The 16165-nt window shown below is 49.0% G+C and overlaps 1 protein-coding gene across 2 annotated transcripts in view; it reads left to right on the top strand.

Moving 5' to 3' along the window:
* The window catches only part of Sdk2 (sidekick cell adhesion molecule 2), a 98068-nt gene that overhangs the window by 36685 nt on the left and 45218 nt on the right, over positions 1-16165 (top strand). For both annotated transcript variants that reach the window (XM_090350214.1, XM_090350213.1), the window contains exons 14-23: positions 1573-1713; positions 3873-4054; positions 4615-4730; positions 10591-10786; positions 10916-11014; positions 11436-11627; positions 12677-12798; positions 14944-15053; positions 15142-15292; positions 15926-16163. In XM_090350214.1, coding sequence (XP_090206340.1) covers positions 1573-1713; positions 3873-4054; positions 4615-4730; positions 10591-10786; positions 10916-11014; positions 11436-11627; positions 12677-12798; positions 14944-15053; positions 15142-15292; positions 15926-16163 — 1547 coding nt within the window. The remainder of the gene's footprint in view (positions 1-1572; positions 1714-3872; positions 4055-4614; positions 4731-10590; positions 10787-10915; positions 11015-11435; positions 11628-12676; positions 12799-14943; positions 15054-15141; positions 15293-15925; positions 16164-16165) is intronic.

Below are 16165 nucleotides of genomic sequence, written 5' to 3'. Positions count from 1 at the left end.
CCACATTCAGTACCTTGCTTCCTGCCAGACCCTGGGGAGGTCCCAGCAAAGCTTCTCATTACATGATGGGCATTGAAAAATAAAAACAACAGGTGATCCATATCAAAGCATCTCAGAGCCCTTTATGAGAAGGCAAATTCTATCCAGCTCACCTAGTAGGACAAACATCCACTACTCGTGGCAAAGTGGCCATCATACAAGAGGCCAGAAATCACACACACCAAAACTGTGCACTTAGCTCTTCAAAAGATGCCCTCCAGGCCCAGCATGGTGGCTCATGCCTGTAATCCCAGTTTGTCTGCTTGTTCTCTTAAGGCGCTCAGCACCAAGGAAGGCACACCTAACACCCATAGCCTCAGCCCTTTGAAAGCCACAGCAGGGGAGAAGAGGCTCAAGGTGTAGGGGATCCTGCCCTCCCCCACACCTTCTGTCACCCTGAGGCTCTCTGAGCACCAAGTCATCTTCTTAAGGAACCCCCAGGTAATGGCTCTGAGTTGCCAGGAATAAAGTTTAAATTACCATCTTATCAGGCTCTCCAAAACCAAGGGCATCTCAATACTTTGTGGAGAGCTATCCATCACAGAGGAAAAGCCTACAAATAAACAAAAAGGGGAAGGACATCCATCAAAAATAATTAACTTTTGTTCTTAATGGATAAGTGTCAGCGATATAAAAAATGGACTTTGCTCCATCCAACACTATGTGCCCTGGAGGCAGCAGAGAGGGGGTGGTGATGCTGGGCCCCAGGAGGTGGGTGGGGAGATTTTGTGCTCACCCCCAGGCCCACCCACCCACCCCGCCTGGTGTTCAGCTGCTCAGATACAAGGAGCCAAATTAAGGCCCGCCCTCAGTGGGCCAGTGAGTGAAAAGGAAGTACCGCAACATCCCCACTTCTAGACTAGAGAACGAGCCCTGCCCACATCAGCACCAACTGCAGTTTCTGCCACAAATGGGAAAACAAGGCCTGTGTCCCTCAGCTGTACACAGGTGGTATTTTATAAATGGGGGGAGGAGAGAAGCCAATGGGTATTCTCAAACTTCTTACAGAAATAAGCTCAGAAGACTGGGAAGTTGGCTTAGAGGTGGAGTTCTATTCCTCACTACCACATAAACAGAAAAGGCCGGAAGTGGTACTGTAGCTGAAGTGGTAGAGCGCTAGTCTTGAGCCCTGAGAAGCTCGGGGATAGCGCCCAGGACTGGCAAAAAGAAGAGAATAGGAGAGAAGAGAAAAGAAGAGAAGAGAAGAGAAGAGAAGAGAAAGGAAGGAAGGAAGGAAGGAAGGAAGGAAGGAAGGAAGGAAGGAAGGAAGGAAGGGAAAGGAAGGAAGGAGAGAGAGAGAGAAAGAAAGAAAGAAAGAAAGAAAGAAAGAAAGAAAGAAAGAAAGAAAAAGAAAGAAAGAAAGAAAACAAGCTCAGAGACATTTAATGACTTAGCCAGCACACAGCAAATATACAGAACCAGATCCAGGGACAGAGCAGGGTGGAGCCCCTCCCCATGACACACACTTCTGAGGTGTGCAGCCCCCAGAGGCGATGAGTAAGAGTCCACATTCTCTTTTGGTCTCCCACGCAGGATCTCACTCCCCGAGGAGCCCCCCACAGCCCCTCCCCAGAATGTCATTGCCAGCGGTCGTACCAACCAGTCCATCATGATCCAGTGGCAGCCTCCACCCGAGAGCCACCAGAACGGGGTCCTCAAAGGCTACCTCATCAGGTAAGGGGGCCTCCACCCCAGGCGACACACAGCAAGGGGCTGCGGGTGGATGAGGATGGCCTCGAAAACACAGCAGCTTCATGGAAAATCCTCCCTCTCTAATGAGAAATGTGCATGCCGTGGCAGGAAGGGTTAGGTTAGACTTCTAGAAGAGCTTCAAACTGTGACGGTCAGGAATCCTTGGATGAAGATACCTGTAATCTTAGATTAAAGAAAGTTGCCAAGGGGCCGGGAGTTTAGCCTAGTGGTTAAAGTGCTTGCCTAGCATGCATGAAGACCCGGGTTCGATTCCTCGGTACCACATACATAGAAAAAAGCCAGAAGTGGTGCTGAGGCTCAAGTGGTAGAGCTCTAGCCTTGAGAAAGTCCAAGGACAGTGCTCAGGACCTGAGCTCAAGCCCAGGACTGGCAAAAAAAAAAAAAAAAGAAAGAAAGAAAGTTGCCAAAATAGACCGTTCCTAAATTCAAATTAGACTGGGTCCCACTGTGGCTCATGCCTGAAGTCCTAGCAACTCAGGAGGCTGAGATCGCAAGATGGAGATTCAAAACCAGCCTGAAGAAAAGTCTGTTAGTCTGAGACTTAGTTCCAGTTGACCAGCAAAAGGCCAGACATGGAGATGTGGCCCCAAGTGGTAGAGCACCAGCCTTGAGCCAAAAAGCCAAGTGAGAGTTCAAAGTCCTGAGTCCCAGAATTGGCTCTGAAAGAAAAGTCTAGACACATCCCTAGAGGTGTGCTATCCAGTCAATCATCTATGTGTAAAATTATTTAAGAATACATGGGTGGGGCATGGTGCATCTGCCTTGGGATGTGGAGACAGAAGGATCATAGTTCAAGGCCAACGTGGGCAAAAATTATCCATACCTTATTTCAAAACACAGCTATACAGAGATTTACAATAGAACAGAACCTATAAAGCCATATAGTATGACGTTAAATGGAAGGACCTCCAGGATATAGAAACAGAAGCCATATAATGAGTGATTGTTGTCCTTAATGTACTATGTTATCTCTCATCTCTTTTGCTGTCCCTTGGTTATCTCATATTGTTACAGTATTTCAGCTGGTTATCTGATATATTGTATATATGCTTGATTGGTTATTTGAAATTGGGTAGGGAAGGGGGGAAAACAACGTGAGTGGCGGGGGGGGGAGGGAAATGGGGACCATGACATGAGTAAGGGTATTAATGTATGTGAAGCAATGCACCTTCTATCTGGTGAATATAATGTAACACTTCTATTAATTACAATAAGAAATATATGGAAAAAAAACATAGCTATAGCTAAGAGTTGTGGCCCACGCCTGTAATCCTAGCTACTCAGGAGGCTAAGATCTGAGGATCAAGGTTTAAAGCCAGTCTGGGCTTTAAAAACAAGACCATGAGACTCTCATCTCCAATTAATCATCAGAAAAAGGGAACTGGGGCTGTGGCTCAACGGGCAGGGCAGTAGCCTCGAGCTGAAGAGCTCAGGGACAGTACCCAGACCAAGAGTTCAAGCCCCATGACCAACAACAACAACAAATCACTATATGGGAAGCAGAGATGGAAGGGTCCTTGTCTGAAGCCAACAGAGGGAAAAATTCTCAAAATGTTTTCTGACTCAGGCCTTGGTGGCTCATACCTGCAATCCTAGCTACTGAGGAAAGTGAGATCTGAGGATCACAGTTCAAAGCCAGCCCAGGTGGGAAAATCTGTGAGGCTCTTATCTCCAGTAAATTATAAAACAAAAACAAAAAACAAAAGTAGAGCTCTGGAACAAGTAATAGAGTGCTAGCTTTGAACAAAAGGAGCTTAGGGACAGTGCCTAAGCTCTGAGTTCAAGGCCCAGGACCAGCCAAAAAAAAAAATTCTGTAAAACAGACTAGAAGCAAACAGGGCATAGCTCAAGTAGTAAAGAATGTACTTACCTAGTAAGCACAAGGCCTTGAGTTAAAACCCCCAAGTGTCACCAAAAGATAATAATAATAATTCATCGAAGTCAAACTCAACTCCTCACTTGTATTAAGGACAGGCTAAGAGCCCCTGACCTATTGGGTAGCACAGATGTGTCACAGAACTTTCTAGAAGTCAGTGGGGCTGCTCAAAGCTGTTTCTTGAGAGCAAGGCTGTGTAGGTGGCCTCATGCCCTCCATGCCCCACCTCTCCACTCCCCATCAGGTACTGTCTGGCCGGGCTGCCTGTCGGGTACCAGTTCAAGAACATCACCGATGCGGATGTCAACAACCTGCTTCTGGAGGATCTCATCATCTGGACCAACTACGAGATTGAGGTGGCCGCCTACAACAGTGCAGGGCTGGGCGTGTACAGCAGCAAGGTCACCGAGTGGACGCTGCAGGGAGGTGGGTAGACACAGACAGGGACTAAAAGGAGCAGGTATGTCTGCTCTCCAGGCCTCAGCCTGCCAGGCCTGTGAGTTCCTTCCCCTGTCCTGCCTTGAGCATCCTGCCTTAGGATTTGCCACTGTGCTTAAGGGGAATCCACACTGGTGCCTGGCTCCCTCCAGGCAGGTGGGACAGAAGAAGAGGAGGATGAGGTCAGGGTGGACGTGAGGTAGGAAGGGACTGGACAGATTTCAAGGTGACATGGACCCTCTGTGAAGCTACCTAGATGAAGAGATAGCTTACAGTCCACAGTCCACCTGAAACTCATCTGAATCCTGCATATAATAAGTGACATGTCAATTGCCTTTAAACTGTCAGCCCCTGGGGGCCGGGAGGGGGACAGTTTCATTGACCTTGAACTAACAATAAGACACACATGTACCCTGAGTCTTCATGGCCAGCAAGGCAGTGACACAGTGTAGAAGCAGCATCTGTACAGACTCCTCTCCATTCCTACTATGGCACTGAGACTGACCAGCCCCCCCTCCCCACCTGTGCCTTCATCCCGCCCCCTCTAGTTCCCACGGTCCCTCCGGGCAATGTGCATGCAGAAGCCACCAACTCCACCACCATCCGCTTCACCTGGACTGCCCCCAGCCCCCAGTTCATCAATGGCATCAACCAGGGCTACAAGGTACGGAGGCCTCGATCCACCTTGGGGGGTTTGGGGTAATGGGAGGAGTGAAGGAGGGGGAGCAGGAGATGGAGGGACTGCTGGCCATAGCAGAAAACAAGACCCTACCCAGAAAAGAACCAGTGCAGAAAAGAGCTGGAGGCATGGCTCAAGTGGGAGATCATCTGCCTAGCATGCATGAGGCCCTGAGATCGGTCCCCAGAACCATCAAAAGATAAAAAGCTGCTGGGAATGGTAGCTCACACCTGTAATTCCAGCTACTCAGGAGGCTGAGATCTGAAGATTGCAGTTCAAAGCCAGCCCGGACACTAAAGATGGAGAGACTTTTATCTCCAATTAACCACCAGAAAATGGAAAGTGGGGCTGTGGCTCAAGGGGTAGGGAAGTAGCCTTAAGCTGAAGAGCTCAGGGACAGCACCCAGACCCAGAGATAGGGCTGAAAGGGTGGTAACCTTGAGCTGAAGAGCTCAGTGACGGCACCCAGGCCCAGAGTTCAAGCCCCACAACCCACAAAAGAAAAAAACAAAAAGATAAAAACTGCTGGGGATCGGTGGCTCACGCCTGTCATCCTAACTACTCGAGAGGCTGAGATCGGAGGATCATGGTTCAAAGCCAGCCCAGGCAGGAAAATCCATGAGACTCTTACCACCCCAAAACCAGAAGTGGGTCAAAGTGGTAGAGTACTAGATGTGAGCAAAAGAACTCAGAGACTTGGGGCCGGGAGTTTGGCCTAGTGGTAGAGTGCTTGCCAAGCATGCACGAAGAGCCAGGTTCGATTCCTTGGTACCACATGCATAGGAAAGAGCTGGAAGTGGTGCTGAGGCTCAGGTGGTAGAGCTCTAACCTTGAGAAAGTCCAAGGACAGTGCTCAGGCCCTGAGCTAAAGCCCAGGAATGGCAAAAAAAAAAAAACCCTCAAAGACAGCACCCAGTCCCTGAGTTCAAGCCCCACAACCAACAAGAACAAAGATAGGGGCTGGGAATGTGGCTCAATGGTATAGTACATGCCTACTATGCATAAAGCCCTGGGTTCAGTTCCTCAGTATCACATCAACAAACAAAAACAGAAGTGATGCTGTGGCTCAAGTGTTAGAGCACTAGCCTTGAGAAAAAGAAGCTCAGAGACAATGACCAGGCCCTTAGTTCAAGCCCCAGGACTGGCACAAATAAAAATTTTTTAAAAAATAGAAACTAAAATGTTTGTATTTTCATTGCAAAATAAGGACTATAACCTGAGATTTTATAGCACAAATAAATGAAAGTAGAGATTTTTTTTTCCCCTATCCTAAGTCTTTCTATCACAGGAGGGCAAAAAAAAGCATGTTTGTCTTTACAAGTGCCTGCAGTAAGAACAACCCCACTCTTCCCCCCAGCTTTTTGTATTTTTGTTTGTTTTGTGTTTTAACACAGGGTCTCACTATTTAATCTAGACTAGCCTCAGATTTACTATGCACCCAAAGCTGGCCTCAAATTCTCAGTCCTCCTGCGTCCCCCTCCTGAATGCTGGGATTACAAGTATGTACCATCACTGCTGCCTACCTGCCTTTTCAGTGGTACCAGGGTTTGAACTCAGGGCCTCACACTTGCTCAGCTGTTTGCTCCACCACTCAAGACACTCCTCCAGCTTAGTTTTTTGTTTTGTTTGGTTGCTGGGTTGGTTTTGCCATTCCTGAGGCTTAAACTCAAGGCCTGAGCACTGTCCTTGGGCTTTCTGAAGGCTAGAGCTCTACCACTTGAGCCTCAGCACCACTTCTGGCTTTTTTCTATGTATGTGGTACTAAGGAGTCAAACCTGGGTTTTGGTGCGTGCTAGGCAAGCTCACTATCACTAGGCCAAACTCCTGGCCTCCAGCTTTGTTTTTTCACTTGTTGTTTTGAGGATCTCCATATCTCTGACTTATCTGCCCAGCCATCCGTGACTTGGGACCATGATTCTTTGGATCTCAGCATCCTAACTAGGATTGCAAATGTGTGCTATCAGCACTCAGCTCCTCTCTTCCCTTCTGAATTGTGCAATCTTTCAGATACCAAGAGTAGAGGGGAGACAATAATGAACCCCATTTGCCCATTTCCAGCTTCAAAGATTACTAACTCACAGACAACTGTGCCCCTTTATCCCCAGCCCTCGGCCACTCTCCTAGAATATTCTGAACCAACTTCCAGGCCATATATGTCATCCACAAATAGGGAATGATAATAGGTATGGGTTTGGTCTAAAACACAACCACAACAACCACATTACGATTCCTACAAATGTCAGCAATCCCTCTGATGTCATTAGCTTTCCAGCCAGTCTTCTAATCCCTCTGAGTGCCACATTCCTTCTGCCACTGATTGGCTTAGGTCTAAATGGAGTTCACACAGTTTCTATTTGGTTTTTTATTTAAGGTCTCAATTGATCTATAGATTCTCTCTCTCATCTCTTTCTCTCCCTTTTTGGCTCATAATTTGTTTAGAGAAGAAGCAGTCATTTGTCCTGTAGAATTTCTCCCCAGACTGGATTTTGTCGATTGCATCCCCACAGGGGTCGTTGAACTTGTCCTTGGAAAGCCATATTTTCATTCATTGACATATAGAGCGGGAGACCAGTCAGATTCACGTTTGATGGAGGCTTTATTCCCCCCCCTCCCGCCAAAAAAAAAAACCAGTGGTATTGTGTTTTCCCACTGGAAGGCACAGAGTCTGTCTGTCCCTTTCAGGCAGCCATCAGCAGCTCTGTGTGATTTATTTCCATAAGGATTATAAAATGAAGATTGGAAAATATTATCGTTTCTTCCTGGCTTCCTAGTTGAAAATGAAAAAGAAATCCTCTATTATCAGATTTTGGCTCCCTAAACATTCAATGAATATAAGAAACTTGGGGTAAAAACTCCACTTAGGCCAGGAGTTTGGCGTAGTGATAGAGTGCTTGCCTAGCATGCACAAAGATCCGGGTTGGATTCTTTGGTACCACATACATAGAAAAAGCCAGAAGTGGTGCTGAGGCTCAGGTGGTAGAGCTCTAGCCTTGAGAAAGCCCAAAGACAATGCTCAGGCCCTGAGCTCAAGCCCAGACTGGCAAAAAAAGCCAACCAAACAAACAAACAAACTATTTAGCTAGGTACCAGTGGCTCACTTCTATAATCCTAGCTACCCAAGAAGCTGATACCTAAGGATTAAGGTTCAAAGCCAGCCTGGATAGGAAAAGTCCACGAGACTCTTATCTCTAATTAACCAATAAAAAAAAAGCTTGATGTGGAGGTGTGGTTCAAGTGGCAGAGTGCTAGCCTTGAGCACAAAAGCTCAAGGACAGAACCCAGGCCCTGAACTCAAGCCCTAGGATGAACACTCTCTCTCTCCCTCTCCCTCTCCCTCTCTCCCTCTCCCTCTCTCCCTCTCCCTCTCCCCCTCCCTCTCCCCCTCCCCCTCCCCCTCCCTCTCCCCCTCCCTCTCCCCCTCCCCCTCCCTCTCCCCCTCCCTCTCCCCCTCCCTCTGCCTCTCCCCCTCCCTCTCCCTCTCCCCCTCCCCCTCCCTCTCCCCCCCTCTCCCCCCCCTCTCTCTCTCCAGCTCTGTTCATATGCATTCATCAGTCTATGGTTGCTATGGACCTGAGAGAGTCAGAGCATCATGGCAGGGAACCAAGGGGGTTAGGCAGAGCTGCTAACCTTTGGCTGCCAGGAAACAGAAATAGATGGGCCAGTTCTTCCTGGAAGAGTTCTTCTGCAACCCACTTCCTGCCACCAGGCCCCACCTCCTGAGGCCATTCAACTGTCAATTCATCAATGGATGATCCATTGATTAACAGAGAACCCTCATAATTCAGTGATCTCTCAATGATGGGATCTACCAGCTGGGTACCAAACTGTCAACACATGTGACTTTGTATCTAAACCGTAGCATCCAGGAGTGTCAGGAACTTCATTATCCTACAGCTCCATACCCCATAGTGCATATATTGAAGCCAACTCTGGAAGTTATGGATCTGCCACCGTCTTGGGAACTGTAGGACCAAGTCTGTTTACGCTCCATACTATACTTCACTTATCATCTCCTACAAATCATCTTTGTAGACAAGGCCCAGTCACACTGTTTTAAGATACCTGTAAAGTCATTCTTTTTGCCTTTATTTTTTGAAATGATGGTGATTATAATTAACTTAAGCCCAATAAAATAATATTTACCCAAATTTTACACTTGCTGGGGAACACTCTACACAATTAATTCCAACAGCATAATTAATTCAAATTTACATTAATTAAATTAAATTAAAACATCAAGCTCATTTCTTCATCTACTCCAAAGAAGTTGGGGCAATTTAATTGCTATGAAACAAGATAACTGAAATAAAGAGGATATTTAACATACTTATTAAATGCCACTTAGTATTTCTGATTGGTATTTTTAGGGTCTAATTAGTGTCTAATTAACTTGCTATAGGCTATCTTTCCACAATACCAATTAAATTTCAAAACATCTTTATAAACACAGGGCCCTGAAAAAGAGAGGATTAAGCATTGTTACAGGGCGTGAGTTAATCAGGAGACATTGGTGTGGTATTGTTTTATATCTATAAATACCATGCTTATTAAAGCTTCTCGAGTGTAGCTTTTCATCATTAATTGCTATTTAATCAACTTCAAATAAATGAGGAAATCTTGGAGACCAGCTGTCATTGTTGGAGACAGATGAAGAGCCCAGAAAACAAGAGCAGAAGGTGAGCAGGAGGTAGAATTAGGAGGAGAGGCAGCTGGCATCAACAGCCAATGGGAAGCAGGTACAGAGGTTGATGAGAGAGAAAGGGATGGATTTTAGATGGGAACAGGGTCTCTTGATGACGCTTCACCTCTATGTAAAATATCAGATTGAAAATATCAGCTTGGAACAAATGCAAAGGGGACAGAATTACCCACAAATTAAAGTTCCCAGTTCTATGCGATATGAGCATTGGGGAACTCCAAAGAGGACACTGGCCCAACCCATGGGGGGAGAGCTGTATGAGATCAGGACTTGGAAACTGGGAGCCTCAGGTGTCCCTGGCTGTAAGTCATTCAGCCTCTTGACCCTCCATTTCCCCATTTGCTCATTTGTAAATAAATGGTGTGCAGCCTGCCTCTGGGATGTAAAGCCCTGGGCCCCGGGGCTTAGAAAGTTCTAAGTTTGCTCAACTGCTGTGCTGAGGTTAGTTGGAAATCTGTGTGTGTGTGTGTGTGTGTGTGTGTGTGTGTGTGTGTGTGTGTGTGTGATGGGGCTTGAACTCTGGGTCTGAGTATTGTCCTTGAGCCACAACCCCACTTCCCATTTTCTAGTGATTAATTGGAGATAAGAGTCTCACATTCTTTAGTGCCCGGGGATGGCTTCGAACTGCAATCCTCAGATTTCAACCTCCTGAGTAGCTAGGATTATAAGCTTGAGCCATCGCACCCGGCTGAGCCTGAGCTTTTTTACTCAAGGTTCATGCTCTACCACCTGAGCCACAGCTCTACTTTTAGCTTTCTTTGTGGTGGCTAATTGGAGATAAGAGTCTCAAGAACCCTCCTGATCCTCAGATCTTAGCCTCCTGAGTAGCTGGACTTAGAGGCATGAACTACCTGCACTCAGCTTAGAAATAAGTTTTTAATACAGAAGTCTTAGTTTTGCACTGGGCCTGAAGAGTCTGAAGCTGGCTCTGGGGCAGAGCTCCTTGTGGCATGACAGGGCAAGTCCTCTCATGGGGGCATCTAACTCCATGCCTAGAGTCACTGGCTCAAGTAATGGACCAGCACCTTCCATTGATGGCAGGCAGGACAGGGCTCCAGTGCCTTGTTGCTCCCTTTCCTGGGAGAAGGTGACACTGCATTAGCCTAGGAGGGCTTTTGTGGTAGGTTCTTGTTGGTCTGTCCTCAGCTGATCGCCTGGGAGCCCGATCAGGAAGAGGAGGTTACCATGGTGACCGCCAGGCCCAACTTTCAAGACAGCATCCACGTGGGCTTTGTTTCGGGCCTGAAAAAGTTCACCGAGTACTTCACCTCAGCGCTGTGCTTCACCACCCCGGGGGACGGGCCCCGCAGCAGCCCCCAGCTGGTGCGCACCCATGAGGATGGTAGGTGCTCCCGCCCTCCTCAGCCCCGACCCCCTCCCACCCCGGCCCACATGGCTATCCTGCGCAGTGGGTTCATGTTCTGGCTCTTACCTTGTGCTGGGTGGGGGTGGGGGCCCTTTTGGGAAACAGTGCCAGGCCCCGTGGGACACCTAAGCTTCAGTGACATCCTGGACACTTCGCTGAAGGTCAGCTGGCAGGAGCCAGGAGAGAAGAATGGTATCCTCACAGGTAGGCTCCAAGGGGCTCCCGAACCAGAGGGTGGTGGGGCAGGGTGGGGAGGGAAAGGGGGTGGGGGGAGGTCAGCCATCTCTCATCGAGGCCTCCAGTGACCCCCACATCTTAGCAACCACACAGAGGATCAGCCGACACCTCCACTTGTGGTGCTTCCTTGATCTCAGGTCTTAGGGGACCCCCAGGGCTACCATGCTGACCAGATCCCTCTCCTCTCGTCACCGCCTCCCCCACACACACATACACACACACCAGTGGCCTCCCATGAGGCTACTCCTGGGCCTCGGCTGGAAATGGGCCACTACTCCCTCTGGAACTCCTTCACTCTCAATGGGGAGTCTCACAGAGAGCAGGAAGTAGAGCAAGGCCAGCGGATGGCCCCAGCCCAGCTTATGTCTTTATTGTGGGCTCCCTCCAGGGTACCGGATCTCCTGGGAGGAGTACAACCGGACCAACACCCGTGTGACCCACTACCTACCCAACATCACCCTGGAGTACCGGGTCACCGGCCTCACCGCACTCACTACCTATACCATCGAGGTGGCAGCCATGACATCGAAGGGCCAGGGCCAGGTCTCCGCCTCCACTATCTCCTCTGGGGTGCCTCCAGGTAGGTGCCTCCTCCTGCCCCTCTCCTGCTCCCTGCACACTCCTGGCTTCTGTTCTGATGGGGACCCTGTCTTGTGGGACATGATGGCTTTCCTTCCTGCTCCTCTCCTGCTGTGTGGACCCAGAGCCAGAACAACCACAATTCCTGGCCCCTAAGTCTCCAGATGGAGCCCCCTCTCCCCGTCATTGCTTCTACCTCTCGCCACTCAAGACTCTTGGCACAGCAGTTGAGATGTAGTCTGAATAACTTTTTGCCCAGCTGGCCCTCAACCACCATCATCTGAATCTCTCCCTCTCATGAAGCAGCTGAGATTACAGGCATCCGTCAGTACACCCTACATGAGGAATTGGACTAGATAACCCTGTGGTTGTGTTCAGAGCCAGTAAGGCTGATGTTTCGATAGCTCTCCCCATGCCAGAACTAAGAGTTTTATACATGATATCCTCACATCAACCCTGAGGTCAGTGTAATCATTACCATCTCCGTTTTATTGAGACACAGAGGAATAGCTAACTTGCCCAAAGATGCACAGCCTCTGGAGAGTGGAGTTGGATTCACACTCACACAGTCAAACTCCAGAATGTGTGGTCCTTCTGTTCATACTTAGCCTCCAAGAGCCTGAGGTTTCTGGTTGGGAAAGAGGAACTGCGTCCTTTCTCTCTCCTTCAGCCATTCCTGGGTATACAGTGGGAGGGCTGTAAGAGGGCTATGTGGATGGAGAGAGAGATGGAGCCTCTTTGGTTTCTCTCTGAGCCCAGCTTGGGTTTGTGTGGTCTTGTGACCATTTCTCCCACACCCAAATCTGCCCAGGAGAGCTCTGGCTTACATGGCACTGAAAGGTGCCCTCTGCCTCCCCCCCCGAATCTGGCTTAACCTCCATGAATGTAACTTTCTGAAAGATACAAGTTCCCAGCCAACATTGGCACATGAGGCTTCGGCTGTACCCGACATGGGACATGATGGGGCTTCCCCTTCTGTGCCCCCAAAGTTCCATGCCACATGAAGTCATTCTCACCTGATCTCCTCCTTGTCCTGTCGTCCATGTCTAGAGCTCCCAGGTGCCCCCACCAACCTGGGCATTTCCAACATTGGCCCCCGCTCCGTGACCTTGCAGTTCAGGCCGGGCTATGATGGGAAGACCTCCATCTCCCGCTGGCTGGTGGAAGCCCAGGTAAAAAGCCTTCTGTGGGAGAAGGGGGATCCCTGAATCCAGATCTTTCCACCTCCACCCCGCACTGTTGCCTCGGTCCTGGACAGACCTGGAACCCTGAGTGTATATATATATATATTTTTTTTAATGTGCTTTCAGTTAGTGTGAACTTTCACACACTGGTGGCTTCTCTACATAGGATGGGGTCACATCCCAGTAAATCCACTGTGAGTTGAAAATAGCCTAAATTAGAAATGCTTGTTACAGTTGTGTGCGTGTGTGTGTGTGTGTGTGTGTGTGTGTGTGTGTGTGTGTGTGTGTTTCCATATGGGGGCCTAAATTCAGGGCCTCATACTCTGGCTTAGCTTTTTTGTTCAAAGCTGGCATTCTACGGTTTAAGCCACACCTCCATCTTTTATGTTCGTTGGTTGGAGAAAATAGTTTCAAAGACTTTTCTTCTAGGCTGCCTTTGAACGAGGATCCTCAAACCTTAGCCTTCTGAGGAGCTAAGACTAGCCACCAACAAGTGTATCTGTTGAATATCTGTTGGTTTCATATCAGTGTAAAATTGAAAATTTATTTAATCAAGTAATTGAGGTTTGTCTGTATACCCAAAACACACACAGCTCCCTAGCCTGTCTCCAAAGTGTAAGGTCTGCAGAAAGGAAACTCCGCGCAGTTCAGGGGAAGAGGGTTTATTGTGTGAGGAAAGAGCAGACTCCTGCCGCCCAAGATGGAGTCAGGCAAGCAAGAGAGCTTATGGGGGGGGAAGTGAGAGATTATAATAGGGGGAGGGGTATAGCCACAGCGGAAGTGGATGTGATCTCAGAGGATGGGGAAATGCCTCAGACTGGGGGACCTCCCACTGCCCCCAGGCATGCCAGTTGCCAGGGTTACAGGTGCTGGGCGGGGATTTCCAGGGTGCAGGGGGAGAGAGCCAAGGGAAGAAGTCATTTCTTCCAGGCGGACCTAACACAGAGCACCTCACCTGTCCATGAGAACACCCCGACCAGTCCCCTCCAGGGTATAGTAGTAGCTCATTGTTGGAGAAGAGTTGGTTGCTGCCCTGCGGCACCTTAATTAACCTGTGGTTCCCAGTTCTGCACCCCAGAATTGTCAGGGAGCACTCACAAGTTCAACACCTGTGTTCTACTCCCAGAAATTCAGGTTTAGCAGGTTTGATGGGCAGTGGTGTTTGTTGTACCCACAGGTTCCTGGACCACCCTCCAGGAGTTCTGATTGGCTAGGTTCTAGCTCAGTGTCTGGCCCCACCCCCAGGGATTCTGACTGGATGGATCTAGCACAGGTTCCTAGCTCCTCCCCTCCAGGGATTCTGATTGGCTGGGTCTATCACACACTCCCAAGGATTCTGACTGCATTCCTTGGGGTTTGTTTTATATTTATATAAATTATGTATTATGGAGCTGGGAGTTTGGCCTAGTGGTTAAAGTGCTTGCCTAGCATGCATGAAGACCCGGGTTCGATTCCTTGGTACCACATACATACAAAAAAAGCCAGAAGTGGTGCTGAGGCTCAAGTGGTAGAGCTCTAGCTTTGAGAAAGTCCAAGGACAGCGCTCAGGCCCTGAGCTCAAGCCCAGGACTGGCAAAAAAAAAAATTATGTATTATATTTATTATATATTTGTTATATATTATATAATGGTTATATTATTAAATATATATTGGGTTATATATTATATATTATAACATTTATATTATATATAGATAACTATATATATATATATATATGGTTTTACCTTTTTTTTGTCAGTTCTGGGGCTTGAACTCAGGGCCTAAGCACTGAGCCACTTTTTGCTCACAGCTAGCACTCTGCCATTTGAGCCACTTCCAGTTTTGAGTGGTTAATTGGAGATAAAAGTCTCACAGGGACTTTTGTGCCCTGGCTAGCTTTGAACCAGGGTCCTCAGATCGCAGCCTCCTGAGTATCTAGGATTACAGGTATAAGCCACCGGTGCCTGGCACTCCTCGGGGTTTTGATGTAAAAGGGCTCAGAGCCACACCTGCAATCACCTGGGAGGGCATAGAAAGATGGTGTCCTTTTGCTGAGCCCTGAGATTTAAACCAAGGCCTTCCCTGGGGCTGGGGGATGAGAACATCCACCTCAGCCCTGCAGACTGCACAGATCTAAGGATGCCCCTCCTCCAGGTGGGCATGGTCGGGGAGGGAGAGGAGTGGTTGCTGATCCACCAACTCAGCCATGAACCCGATGCCCGCTCCATGGAGGTGCCCGACCTCAACCCCTTCACCTACTACAGGTAAGACCCTCATGCAGTGGGTGAGAGCTGCCCCGGGGCAGGGGCTGGCCTTGGCAGCTGTCATACCACCCGGTTCATCCCCTCCTAGCTTCCGCATGCGCCAAGTGAACATCGTAGGCACCAGCCCACCCAGCCAGCCTTCCAGAAAGATCCAGACTCTCCAGGCACCCCCAGACATGGCCCCGGCCAATGTGACTTTGCGCACCGCCAGTGAGACCAGCCTGTGGCTTCGCTGGATGGTGAGGCTCCCCTGTGGGCAGCGGGGTGGGACGTCCCCTTCTCCTGGCCACCACACAGCCGTCATACCTCCGAGACACCACACATCACATAGCTACGCTTATTTCTCTTTACGAATAAATATATATATATATTTATTTATTTAAATTTTTCCTTTGTTTCTTCATTGCTTATCTGTTGAGATGCCTGGTAACCAATTGTGACCAAAGGATCAAATATACCACTGGATATTAAGGGCTAGAAATCACTATCTGCCCATGGCAAGTGCCAAGCAATCTCGGTGTTTATACGTCCTGTCCTCTTTGCTCCTACCAGGAAATTTACAAGACACAATATCACCCCCAATATATAGCTGAGAAAACTGAGGCTCAGGGAGGTTAGGAATCCTCCCTCTCCCCCACCCCCTGCCATGAGCACACAGCTTGGCTCATGCTCAGTCACAGAACTGTTAAGTGAAGGAAACCAGGGAGGGGCCAGCAGGCTCTGGAACCAGTCTCACAGATCAAGGTCATGTGGGTTTCCCCAAAAGCCCCCTGGAAGAGGAGGCACAGCCCCCACCCTCACCCCATCCTGGGCAGTCCCTCCTACAAAGGGAAGCCTCCCTCCCAGCACATCCCACTTCCTGCCTTCTGCAGCCTCTCCCAGAGATGGAATACAACGGGAACCCAGAGTCTGTGGGCTACAAGATCAAGTACAGCCGGTCAGATGGCCATGGCAAGATGCTGAGCCACGTGGTCCAGGATCGCATGGAGCGGGAATACACCATCGAGGACCTGGAGGAGTGGACGGAGTACCGTGTCCAGGTCCAGGCCTTCAACGCCATCGGGAGCGGGCCCTGGAGCCCGATGGTGGTGGGCAGGACCCGGGAGTCAGGT

This window comes from Megascapheus bottae, chromosome 17 (genome assembly GCF_031878675.1).
Source record: "Megascapheus bottae isolate mThoBot1 chromosome 17, mThoBot2.hap1, whole genome shotgun sequence".
In the NCBI taxonomy this organism is placed as follows: Eukaryota; Metazoa; Chordata; class Mammalia; order Rodentia; family Geomyidae; genus Megascapheus; species Megascapheus bottae.
This window is presented reverse-complemented; position numbering and strand designations above follow the sequence as displayed.